Source organism: Erythrolamprus reginae, chromosome 1 (genome assembly GCF_031021105.1).
Source record: "Erythrolamprus reginae isolate rEryReg1 chromosome 1, rEryReg1.hap1, whole genome shotgun sequence".
Lineage (NCBI taxonomy): Eukaryota > Metazoa > Chordata > Lepidosauria > Squamata > Dipsadidae > Erythrolamprus > Erythrolamprus reginae.
Window position 1 is genome coordinate 404,909,779 of NC_091950.1, and position 13,979 is coordinate 404,923,757.

General features: G+C 43.0%; 1 protein-coding gene across 1 annotated transcript in view; it reads right to left on the bottom strand.

Annotated features, from left to right (window-relative positions):
- The window catches only part of LOC139157926 (ras GTPase-activating protein 4-like), a 112,561-nt gene that overhangs the window by 57,280 nt on the left and 41,302 nt on the right, over positions 1 to 13,979 (bottom strand). Inside the window, exon 2 of the mRNA XM_070735180.1 lies at positions 6,091 to 6,147. Coding sequence (XP_070591281.1) covers positions 6,091 to 6,147 — 57 coding nt within the window. The remainder of the gene's footprint in view (positions 1 to 6,090; positions 6,148 to 13,979) is intronic.

A 13,979-nucleotide genomic window follows, 5' to 3' on the forward strand; every position in this document is an offset into this window, starting at 1 on the left:
GGAATGATGCCTATGCATGACACCATCTTCCCCAAAAGGGAAGATAGAGTGACTATGGAAACTGAAGAATTAGATAAAATGTTAGAAATTAACTCCACTATACTGAGTTTTCTCTCGGGAGAGAGAAAAACCTGGGAGGATTCTGAATCAATAATGGATCCCAGGTGAGAAATGGATGTGGAGGGTTGGAGGTGGCTCTTATCAAAGTTGATGAAAAATCCATGGTCCTGAAGGACTGACATGGTGACAGAAAGGTCTGTTTTCACTTTCTCTAGGGAGTTCCCATGAATTAAAATATCATCAAGATAACATAAAATGTGGATGGGAAACGCCCTGATATAGGCCGCCAGGGACCCCAAGAGCTTTGTAAAGACCCGAGGGGCCGAGGAAAGGCCAAATGGCATCGCCCTATACTGGAAATGCCTGCCTTGAAAGGAAAAACGTAAAAATTTTCTGTGGCATTTGGCTATAGGAATGTGAAGGTAGGCCTCAGTGAGGTCTAAGGAGACCATGAAATCTCCCGAGTGAATGGCGGCCAAAATAGAAGACAAGGAGTGCATCTTAAACTTCCTATATTTGATGAATAAATTTAGTTTCTTTAAATCCAAAATAGCTCTCCAACCTCCGGAGGACTTTGGAACCATAAATAGGATGGAGTAAAAACCTAGGCCCTTCTGACCGGAAGGGACCGGTTGAATGGCTCTGATGGACAATAGATGAGAAATGGCCTCCTCCATACGGTTACAATCTGAGGATGACCTGGGAGAAGGACAGGAAATAAAACGTTTAGGGGGAGGAGAAATAAATTCTAAAAGAAGGCCTGTTTGAACAGTGTCAATGACCCAAGGGTCCTTGGAGGTGAGACGCCAATTAGAGGCGAAATGAGCTAGGCGCCCCCCTATGGGAATAGAGGTAGGATTACCATCTAGGTTTTTTTGAAGCCCTGTTAGAGGAAGCTCCCCTTTGGAAGCGAAACCCTCTGCCCCTGGAGTTCCTACCTTGGGAACGAAAGCGGGGGGAATACTGACCTGGAGATCTCTGGTAGGAAGCCGCTTGATCTTGCTGGCGCCCTGGGCGACGAAAGGACTGCGTTTTGGTAGCCTTTTTTGTGGTTGGACCCAAAACTTTCTTCTTGTCCGTGGTTTCCGTGAGGAGTGGATCCAGAAGATCACCGAAGAGAAGGTCGCGCTTTAAGGGACCCTGGGATAACTGCCACTTTTGGCGAACTCCCGCTTGCCAAGGGCGAATCCATAGGAGTCTTCTTGCCGTAGTAGAAGCTGCAATAGATTTAGCAGAAAATCTAGTAGATTGCAAGGTGGCATCAGCCACGTACTGGGCAGCTGCAAAAACCTTGTTGAAGTCTTGTTGACCTCTCAAGTCATCGGGAGGAATATGCTGTTGAAGTTGGCGAAGCCACAGCAGCATGGCTCTGGAGAAAAAGGAAGCCGCTGCAGAGCTTTTAGTGGCCCAGGAATCAGCGGTGAATCCTCTTTTGAGCATTTGCTCAATGCGCTTGTCCTCTGGGCGGAGGACTTCCTCCGCCTCGCCTGGCACAGCCGCTGCCGAGTGAAGAATCTTGACAGGTTCATCCGGTTTGGGAAAGGATAGAAGCTCTTCATAGGAAGAGGAAAGTTTGTACAACTTTCTGTCCTTGGTGGAGGGATTAAGGCCAGAGGCTGGAAATTCCCACTGTTTGAGTAAAGCATCTTTAAACAACTTAGGCATAGGAATTACCTCGTTATCCTCCTGTTCCTCTGTGAAGTAAGGTAAATTCTCCTCCGGGGGATCAGTGGAAGTGGAGGCTTGTTTCTCCTGGGCCGCTAATCCCGTAGAAATTCTAGCTTTGAGGAGGAGAGATTTGAATAATTGAGAAGGAAAAATAGTAATAGGAGGAGGAACCTTTATTTGGGATTCCTCATCATCTGATAGGCCTTGAAAGGCATCCTCATCATCCTCTATATCCTCATATTCATCCTGGGAGGAATCTGAATCATCCTGAATAGGAGCTCTGACCGCTGGGGGAGAACCCAAGGGGCGGGAGGAGCGAGAAGGAGGAAGAGGTAAGGGAAGCTCATTGATGGTGGAGAGTTTGGCATCAATGGCTTTGGACAACACAGCAAAAATAGACTGGAACTCAGGAGGTAAACTGGAAATGTCAGCAGAAATGGCAGAAGAATCCCTAAAGGCCTGGGAGGATCCTGGCTGGGGGGAATCTTCAATAATATCTGGTTCCTCTGGACCTATGCCCCATAGGTTAGGTTGGGGTCTGTCTAGGTTTGGCTCATCCAGAGATAACACAGGGACCCCAGAAGGAGGCAGACTAGAAGCCTCTGGGGGGTCTTGACTACTGATTACTTGGGCCTGCACTTTCAAACGTTTTGCTGATTTGTCATGGATTTTTTGTAGGGCTAGGTCCCTTCTCTTCTCGGCCCTGGTGACCTTGGTCGAGGGGCGGGCCCCTGGAGAAGAGGAGGAAGAGGCCTGGGGGATACTAGTAATCTCATCGCCTGTAGGCCTGGCCTCTCTGGGACCTTTAGTTGTGCCTCTCTTGGGAAAAGTAGCCATAGTCTGACAATTAACAGAAGACAAGGCTGAGCCAATAACTGAATAATAAGGAGAAGAATTTCAAGGACTTCCCAAGAGGAATGGATCCTGCTTCGAGGCCTCGAAGCTGCTGAAACTTGAGGACAATCTGGGCAAACCCAGAGTTCGTGCCCCCAAACCCAGCGGGGCCAGCCTCCCTAAACTTTATAATTAAGTAAACCAAGGCACTCTGGTTGGAGGCTTAGCCGGTGGAGAATTTAGCCTGGGACCCCCAAGGCCCGCTCCGGGATCCACGCGGTGGACTGAGGCCTACACGGCTGGCAGGGGGCCAACACGAGAGGCCTAGCTTTAAAAAGGGCGCGAAGGCCTTCGCGCCGAAAAAGATCGCTGCGTAAAATTTCTTAAAGGGGAAGCGATCGACTAAGTCCAGGAGACTAGAAGGCGTCTCACTCCGCAGGAGGTATTTCTTAAGCCCTTAAATATTTTTGTATACAATAAATAATCAATAATTCAATAGGTAAATACTTGCACCAGGACCTCCAGGCCAAAGGATTAGAAGAATCCACAAGCGGCCGCAGGAATCGTAACCGGCAAAACCGCCGGGGGAAAACGAAACCGCAACTTCTCCCAAGGAAAAAAGCCTAGCCGCTTTTTTTCTTTTTTTGTTTTAAAACGGCTGGCGCAATTAGTGCAAGTAAATAATTAAAGACAATAAATCTTACTACTTTTTGAAGGAAAGATCGAAGGGAAGGTGTTAGAATGTTGAACGAGCTATCACAATACAACCGCAGGATATGCGAACTGAGCGAATTCTGGGGAAGGGGCGGATCCGGCAAGCTTTTTTAATACTAGGCTCAGTTCCACCGGATTGGACATGAGCAACCCATGTGACTGCTGGACCCGCTCCTTCAGTACGGAGAAACAACAGGTGCTCCTTTAAGCGGAGCTTTTAATTCAGTTCCCCAGAGCATCAAAAGGCAAACACTGCATGATTCATTCTTATTGGGAATCATCAGATGTTGCCAGCCAGATGTTCATCTATGACTAATTACATCTGGGAATTCCCAGTAAGGATGAAACTGGAAGTGGGCAGGTAGTGCATGGCCCTTCTAGTGAGCTACGTGACTGAAAAACATAAAGTACACACTGTGTGAAAATAGAGAAATGTTCCACCCCACCAGGATATGGAATTGGATGGAAGGTACAGAATACCTTGTAACACGTGGGCATGACATACAGATAATCCTCAACTTGCGCCCATTCATTTAGTGACTGTTCAAAGCAGCAGCTAAAAAAGGCAACACAATCCTAAGCTGCATTAACAGGGGAATACACTCCAAGACCAGGGAAGTCTTAATACCACTCTACTACGCCCTGGTCCGACCACACCTGGAGTACTGTATTCAGTTCTTGTCACCACACTTCAAAAGAGACATTGAAACTCTGGAGAAGGTGCAAATAGAGCAAGATGATTAAGGGACTGGAAACCAAGACTTACGAAGAGAGACTGAGGGAACTGGGCATGGATAGCCTAGAGAAAAGGAGGGCCAGAGCGGACATGATAGCAGTCTACAAGTATACGAGGGGATGTCACAGAGAGGAGGGGATCACTTTATTCTCCAGGGCACCAGAGGGCCGGACGAGGAACAATGGCTGGAAGCTGACCAAGGAGAGATTCAACATGGAGATAAGGAGGAACTTCCTGACGGTCAGAGCGATCAACCAATGGAACAACCTACCAGCAGACATTGTGAACTCCAATACTCTGGACATTTTTAAGAGAAGATTGAACTGCCACTTGACTGGTGTGCTATAGGGTTCCTGCTTGGGCAGGGGGTTGAACTTGATGGCCTTCATGGTCCCTTTCAACTCTAACAATCAATCAATCAATCAATCAATCAATCAATCAATAAAGTTACAATGGTGATCAAAAACGTGATTTGAATGGTAATAATAAGAGTTGGGAGGGACCTTGGAGATCTTCTAGTCCAATCCCTTGCTTAGGCAGGAAACCTTACACTACTTCAGATAAATGGTTATCCAACATCTGCTTAAAAACTTGTTGGAGCATTCAGAACTTCTGGAGGCAAGCTGTTTCATTGGTTAATTGTTCTAGCTGTCAGGAAATTTCTCCTTAGTTCTAAGTTGCTTCTCTCCTTGTTTAGTTTCCACCCATTGCTTCTTGTTCTACCCTTAGGTGCTTTGGAGAATAGGTTGACTCCTTCTTCTTTGTGGCAACCCCTGAGATATTGGAACACTGCTATCATGTCTCTCCTGGTCCTTTTTTTTCCATTAAACTAGCCATGTCCAGTTCCTGCAACCGTTCTTCATATGTTTTAGCCTCCAGTCCCCTAATCATCTTTGTTGCTCTTCTCTGCACTCTTTCTAGAGTCTCAACATCCTTTTTGTATTGTGGCAACCAAAACGGAATACAGTATTCCAAGTGTGGCCTTACCAAGGCCTTATAAAGTGGTACTAACACTTTGCGTGATCTTGATTCTAGTTAGTTGCACTTAAGACTGTCACAGGATTCTTGTGGTCACCTGAGCAAAATTTGGTGCTTGGCAACTAGCATGTATTTTATGACAATTGGATCACAGGATCGCCATTTGGAACTTTCCCAGGGCCTTCTGACAAGGAAAGTCAATGGGGAAACCTGGATTTGCTTAATGAGTATATGTTTCACAGTTTCACTCAACGACGGCAGCAAAAAAATATATCAGAAAATCAAGTGTGACTCACTTAACAACCACACTACTTAGTGATGGACTTTCTGGTCCCAATTGCGATTACAGGTTTAGGACTAGCTGTGATATAACATCTGCATCCCTGCTCTGAGAGCTTAAGGGAAGGGAAATTTTATATTTATTTATTTATTTATTTATTTATTCATTAGATTTCTATGCCGCCCTTCTCCTGAGACTCAGGGCCTCCCACAACAAGGCAAATACAAAACATACAAGAAATCTAACGTTAAGATATACTCTAAAAACCCAAATTTTAAAACATATAAAAATCTAGCTTAATCCACATTGTAAGCCCCCAATTCGTTAAAAACCAATCATCTACACTGATCCTATATATGACCAATTTTTAACAAATTGGGGGCTTACAATTAACCAATATATGTCACATGTTTTTTCTGAATTTGAAAATTAAGGGAGACTAGGATACATCTATTTCGACCTTATTTTGGCTTCATCAGCTAGCCATACCCTCACTGGGACTTGAACTTGCAACCTTGTCCTTGTAAGGCAGAGAATTAACCTCTAGGCTACAGTATCAAATCCCTTCAGCTCTGTTCCAGGGAAGGGTTACATGTTTTTTTGTGTCGAATCACCCAGGTATATTGAAGAAACATCACAGCTCCCTTTTTGCCTCTCGGCCCAAACCAGAGACATTTCCAAGGCAGTTAATTTATTCCTAGCCGACAAAGTATACACACACACACACACACACACACACACACACCATTCTGGTAAGCTCTGACCGTGGACTTTTTTGTTCTACAAGGGAAGGAAAAAAAACAAAGCGCTCTTGGCTTACCTAATTATTGTTTCATTGTCAATTTTCACAATACAGTAGGGATCACTGCTACCTGTACTGAAAAGGAAAAAAGAACAATACATTCAGTATAAGGTTATGCATGACAGACGACCCATAATGGTAAACCTATGGCACGTGCGCCACAGGTGGAATGCAGAGCCATATCTGAGGGCATGCAAGGTTTTGTCAATCTAATCGTATATAGCTTCTTCCCTGGTAACATCAAACAGCTAACCAGAGCTTTCAAAACATTTGTCAGACCAATTCTAGAATACAACTCACCTGTATGGAACCTGCATTGCATATCAGACATTAATACAATTGAGAGAGTCCAGAAATATTTCACAAGAAGAGTCCTTCACTCCTCCTCATGCAACAAAGCACCTTATTCCACCAGACTTGAAATACTGCGATTAGACAATTTACAATTACATTGCTTCCGAACTGATCTAACTGTAGTTCACAAAATCATATACCAAAAATGTCCTTCCTGTTAATGACTACTTCACCTTCCACCGCAACATCAAACAAGCATGTAATAGATTCAAATTTAATTTAAACCACTGCAGAATATACGACTTCAGCAATAGAGTGATCAATGCCTGGAATTCACTACCGGACTCTGTTGTTTCTTTCCCCAACATCAAAATCTTCAACCTTAGATTGTCTACAGTTGACCGCTCCCCTTTTCTAAGAGATCTGTAAGAGGCGTGCATAAGTGGACCATTGTGTCTACCGTCCCTGTCCTTCTGTCCTATTGCCTTCTTTTATCATTACTTTTTATGTTATGTTTATATAAAGTACTGTCCTATACAGTGGCGCCTCTACTAATGAACTACTCTAGATAAGAACCGTGTGTTTAAGATTTTTTTGCCTCTTCTCAAGAACCATTTTCCACTTACAAACCCGAACCTCCAAAACTGTAACCAGAAAAGGCGGGGAGAAGCCTCTGTGGGGCCTCCCTAGGACTCTCCTGGGAGGAAATAGGGCCTCCACCCTCACTGTGGTTTCCCCAATCGTACGCATTATTTGCTTTTACGTTGATTCCTATGGGAAAAATTGCTTCTTCTTTCAAACTTTTCTACTTAAGAACCTGGTCACGGAATGAATTAGAAACATAGAAACATAGAAGTCTGACGGCAGAAAAAGACCTCATGGTCCATCTAGTCTGCCCTTATACTATTTCCTGTATTTTATCTTAGGATGGATATATGTTTATCCCAGGCATGTTTAAATTCAGTTACTGTGGATTTATCTACCACGTCTGCTGGAAGTTTGTTCCAAGGATCTACTACTCTTTAAGTAAAATAATATTTTCTCATGTTGCTTTTGATCTTTCCCCCAACTAACTTCAGATTGTGTCCCCTTGTTCTTGTGTTCACTTTACTATTAAAAACACTTTCCTCCTGGACCTTATTTAACCCGTTAATATATTTAAATGATTCGATCATGCCCCCCCCTTTTCCTTCTGTCCTCCAGACTATACAGATTGAGTTCATTAAGTCTTTCCTGATACGTTTTATGCTTAAGACCTTCCACCATTCTTGTAGCCCGTCTTTGGACCCATTCAATTTTGTCAATATCTTTTTTTGTAGGTGAGGTCTCCAGAACTGAACACAGTATTCCAAATGTGGTCTCACCAGCATTCTATATAGCGGGATCATAATCTCCCTCTTCCTGCTTGTTATACCTCTAGCTATGCAGCCAAACATCCTACTTGCTTTCCCTACCGCCTGACTGCACTGTTCACCCATTTTGAGACTATCAGAAATCACTACCCCTAAATCCTTCTCTTCTGAAGTATTTGCTAACACAGAACTGCCAATACAATACTCAGATTGAGGATTCCTTTCCCCCAAGTGCATTATTTTACATTTGGAAACATTAAACTGCAGTTTCCATTGCTTTGACCATTTATCTAATAAAGCTAAATCATTTTTAGTTTAAATCAATTAAGTTCGTAAGTAGAGGTACCACTGTACTTCATTGACTAATAAATAAATAAATAGCTCCACTCTTTGGTTTTTCTTTTAATCTTATTTTCTTCCTTTGAGACAAAGAAAACTGGAAAGCCAAAAATAAGGAAAAGCCTCAATAGCTTTCTTCTGCACAGAAGGAACTAGGAAAGATAAACAAAGTTCTCTCTTGATTCGGGAAAAGGAGGAGAGGAGCCAAGGCAAGGAAATTATGCCCCGTTGGCTGTTTGATGGACTGGAAAATAATGCCATAAGCCCAGAACTGGAGTCTACAAGAAGAGAAACACAGCTCACTGATTTCCTGATTCAGTCGATAAAAATGGTCTGGAATGCACTCTGAGGAGTCGTAACTGGATTTTTTCTTCATTAATATATTTGACAACCAAAGCGGGCAACACTTCTTTATTTTGTGAGCTGGACATATGCAGGGAGGGAGTGACAAGTATGACAAACACTCCATGCATTGGATTTAAAGTTAATTAAAAATAAACCAATTAGATAATATGGTTCTTTTCCATCACTGAATGATTTTTCTCCTTCGGCCAACCGAAACAAGATTGTATTGTTGATGCAAAGAGAGCTTTTGATAGCACTTAGTGGTAACACTTCGACTTATACACCGATTCGCAGGGCTTTACAGCCAGGGATGGTATTGACTTAGCGGTACTTTCCCTACGGATTTGCAAGTGTGAGCATGCACATTTCGTTCACATGTACCACATCCATGCATGCCTAAATAAGCACAGAATGGAGCCGGAATAGATGGACCATGAGGTCTTTTTCTGCTGTCAATCTTCTATGTTTCTATGCCGTCCTTCTCAAAGCGACTCAGGGCAGCATACAACATTGTAAATTCAGACAATTTGGAGTCAGTATATTGGCCCCAATAATTTGAGTCCTCGTTTTACCCACCTCGGAAGGATGAGTCAACCTTGATGATTCAGAGAGGCCCAGAAACTCAAAATACAGGAATAAAATTTAGAATTAATTTGTTTGGCTACCTTAAGCAAAGTTATCAACTAATCTGATCATTCCAGATACTGAATCATTGTTTAGATAAGTCCTCGGAGAGGGGCGGCATATAAATCCAATAAATAAATAAATAAGGCACTCCCCTTTATTTATTTATTTATTTATTTATTGACTGATTGATTGATTGATTGGATTTATATGCCGCTCCTCTCCGAGGACTCGTGGCGGCTTACAACATATAAATGAAACCATGATATACAATAGTTAAATCCAATTAATTACACTAAATAAGCTAATCTAAAACCCCCAATTTTATTAAAATCAATCATACCCATTCCAACAACAATCACACATGACATTCGTTGGCTAGGGGCTAAGATCTAATCACCCCAAGTCTGGCAGCATAAATGAGTCTTAAGATTCTTACAGAAAGCAAGGAGGGTGGGGGCAGTATGAATCTCCGGGGGGAGCTGATTCCAGAGGGCCGGGGCCACCACAGAGAAGACTCTTCCACTAGGCCTGCCAAGTGGCATTTTCTAGTTGATGGGACCTGGAGAAGGCCGACTCTATGGGACCTCACCAGTCACTGGGACTCATACAGCAGAAGGCGGTCCCGCAAGTAATATGCTAATTTGAGGCAAGAGCAGGGGTGAAATCCAACAGATTCTGGAGAACCAGTAGTGGAAATTTTGGGTAATAATAATAATAATAATAATAATAATAATAATTATTATTATTATTACTATTATTACTATTATTATTATTATTTATTAGATTTGTATGCCGCCCCTCTCCGAAGACTCGGAGCGGCTCACAACAATAGTGAACAATGTAAACAAATCCAATACTTAAATAGACATCTAAAAACCCGTATCATTAAAATAACCATACAACTCAATCATACCATACATAAACCATATTAGCATGGAATACCTCAACTACCCCATGCCTGGTGACATAAGTGGGTTTTCAGCAACTTATGAAAGGGAAGGAGGGTGGGAGCAGTTCTAATCTCCAGTGGGAGTTGATTCCAGAGGGCCGGGGCCGCAACAGAGAAGGCTCTTCCCCTGGGGCCCACCAGACGACATTGTTTAGGCCAACTCTTTGGGACCTAATCAGTCGCTGGGATTCGTGCAGCAGAAGACAGTCCCGAGTAGTTCAGAGATCTGGCAAATACCAGTATCTTTTGCAGTATCCTTCCCCCAGGAGCAAGAAGGGAATGGGGATTTTGCAGTATCCGTCTCCCAGGAGTGGGGAGAGAATGGGGATTTTGCTGTAACCAAAATACTCATACTTCTGCCATATGAGTCCCAGCAACTGATTACGTCCTACAGAGTTGGCCTTCTCCAGGTCCTGTCAGCCAGACAATGTCGCTTGGCGGGTTCTAGGGGAAGAGCCTTCTCTGTGGGGGCCCCAGCCCTCTGGAATCAGCTCCCCCTGAAGATTTGCACTGCCCCCACCCTGCTTGCCTCCCGTAACAGTCTTAGGACTCACCTATGTCGCCAGGCTTGGAGCAATTAGTTCTCAGCCCCCTGGCCAACGAAATGAGATATATGTTGTATGATTCAACTGGTATGATTGTTTTTAAATACTGTATTGGGTTTTTAGATTGTAATTTTGAATTTAATTAGATTTGCCGTAGTACTGTATTGTTATATTATATGCTGTGAGCCACTCCGAGTCCTCGGAGAAGGGCAGCATACAAATCTAATAAATAAATAAATATACAGAGTTTGGGACAAAGGATACACCTGGGTCTCTGACTTTACACAAAGTTTATTTATTTATTTGTTAGACGTATAGGCTGCCCTTCTCCTTTTGGACTCTCCTCACAGACTTTACACCGAGTTTTATGGCAAGAATGAAGTTTCCTTGGAATAGAAGTGACTCACATATCTATAGCAAAGTCAAGGTAGGTATTAGGAAACTGATGGTGCTGTTAGGAAAGCCAGAAAGGGTAAGAAAGTATACAGGAAGATAAATAGAAAACGAATATAGTACTATTTCAGATAAATTATACTTAGAACCCTGGGGTCTAACTTATTTCCTAGTTGACTACCTGCATTGCAAAAACCCTGTATTTTTCTAACAAATGAATTCTAGCCTCTGCTTATTAAGTGAAGTCAGCTCCATTCCTGCCTCAGGCAGCCTATTTATTCCTCCTCTTAAATTGCCCAGACCCGAGAAATTGCCAAGTGAGTCGCTCTTCATTGAGCTTGTGATAGTTGCAAGGGGAGCTATTTCAGCTAATGCTGGTCCCCCACCCCAAAAATATCAAGCTCCTTTCTATCCACTATTCACCCACTGCCCACCACCGGAAGAACAAAAGCTGATTATACAAGGGTAATCACTCATCTCCCCAGCCAGAGAACAATAAAGCAGATGGAAAAAAACCCATAGCCAAACAGGAAGGTTCCAATTAACGTTAAGGAGGATTTGGGTTGACTGGAACTCATAAACAATCACAGACGAATGAGGGTCACCAGAAGGGTAATCTTGCATATACGTCTAACTGCATTGCTTACATATCGAGTTAGACGTATTGCCTATACATCTAACTCGACTACAGGAAATACAACTTGGGTAACTGAGTAGTTGATGCATGGAACTCACTACTAGACTCTGTAGTATCATCACCTAACCCCTAAAACTTTACCCTTAGACTATCCACTGTTGACCTCACCCGATTCCTAAGAGGTCAATAAGGGGTGTGCCTAAGTGCACTAGTGTGCCTTCCATCCCCTGTCCTAAGGTTTCTCTCCTACAAGTATCATGTATGTTAACATTGTTATATCTTTGTATACTACCAATATGTACCTGAAAAAACAAACAAATAAAATAAATAATTTAACAACTGCAGTGGCTCACTTAACAAATATGGCAAGAAAAGTCGTAAAATGGGAAGTTTTGGGCTCAGTTGTGGTCATGTGTTGAAGACTACCTGCACTATACATTTAGATTATCTTCAATCAGAGTTTCTTTGTCCTTAACCTTCCTATGTTTCTCTACCTGTTTTTCCCACCCAAGTCTCCAAAGGCTGAGATTGACCGTATTTTAATTTAAAAGAGCTGTACAGATTGAGAAGGCTCTGTTGAGCCTAAGCCACCAATCCATCTTAAACCTTTGAAGAGTGTTCAGAAACTTCAAATCGTCCAAAATGCAGCCGCACAAGCGGTTATGGGCCTTCCAAGGCGTGCCCATATTTCGTCATAACTCCGCGGACTGCATTGGCTGCCAATCAGTTTCCGGACACAATTCAAAGTGTTGGTTATGACCTATAAAGCCCTACATGGCATAGGACCAGATTATCTCCGAGACTGCCTTCTGCCGCACGAATCCCAGCGTCCGGTGAGGTCCCACAGAGTTGGTCTCCTTAGGGTCCCGTCGACCAAAAAATGTCAGCTGGCGGGGCCTAGGGGAAGAGCCTTCTCTGTGGGGGCCCCAGCCCTCTGGAATCAGCTCGCCCCGGAGATCCACACTGCACCCACCCCTCCTTGCCTTCCAAAAGTGTTTAAAAACACATCTTTGCTGCCAGGCCTGAGGACATTAGACCTTCCCCCCTGACCAACGAATGTCATTAGTGTGATTATTGAATGAATGCAAATTAATGTTTTAAAGATAGAATTTTTAAGAATCTTTTTAGTATATTAATTGGATAAACTGTATTGTTATGTTTTTGGTATATGCTGTGAGCCTCGGAGAGGGGCGGCATACAAGAATGAATGAATGAATGAATGAATGAATGAATGAATGAATGAATGAATGAATGAGCGAGCGAGCGAGCGAGCGAGCGAGCGAGCAAGCAAGCAAGCAAGCAAGCAAGCAAGCAAGCAAGCAAGCAAGCCACAGTCTGGGTTAGAAGCAGTGCTTTCTAACTTTGGCCACTTTAAGATGTGTGGACTTCAACTTCCAAAATTCCACAACCAGCAAGGGAAGCAAGGCTGACTGGGGAATTCTGGAGAGTTGAGGTCCACGCATCTTTAAATGGCCAGGGTTGCTTTAGAACAGGGGTGTCAAACTTGCGGCTCCAGGTGCTTTGGAAAATAGGTTGACTCCTTCTTCTTTGTGACAACCCCTAAGATACTGGAACACTGCTATCATGTCTCCCCTGGTCCTTCTCCTGGTCCTTCTCCTCATCAAACTAGCCATGCCCAGTTCCTGCAACCGTTCTTCATGTTTCAGCCTCCAGTCCCCTAATCATCTTTGTCACTTCATTTTTTCGACAGTCTCAATATCCCTTTTGCATTGTGGCGACCAAAAACTGAATGCAGTATTCCAAGTGCCAGTATAATATTGTTTTTATCGTTGTTGTGAGCCGCCCCGAGTCTTTGGAGAGGGGCGGCATACAAATCTAATAAATTATTATTATTATTAAGTGCAGCCTTACCATCTTCTCCTCTTGAGTACCTAGAGGCATCAAGTTGGTTTTGTAACAAACCAAAAGCTGGATAATATGGTCTTCGTATTGCTCCAGCAGAGCTATTTATGTTTTTTATGTTCTTATGACTCATATCTGGCTTGTGATAAACTTAATAAAAGTACTGTTTACATCAGTTGGCAAATCCCCCCACAATTTTCAGTTTCTCAACCATACTTGGAGATGTGAGCAACTGAGGTCAGATTTTTCTCCGGAGTGCCTCATTTTAACTGGAGGAAAAAAATACTTAAACCCAAATGTTGGGTGAAAGAGGAAAATTTCATCCCAGCTTTTAAAAGTTAGTCATTGGCAACTGATCAAGGCAATAATTGCTTGACTTGCCTATTGAGTCTTCCAAGATTATAATGTGAAATGTAGAGCTGGGGAGAAGAAAAAGAGAGAGAGAGAGAAAAAGAAAGAAAAAAGGATGGAAGGATAGAAAGAAAGAGAGAGAGAGAGAAAGAAAGAAAGAAAGAAAGAAAGAAAGAAAGAAAGAAAGAAAGAAAGAAAGGGAAAAAAAAGAA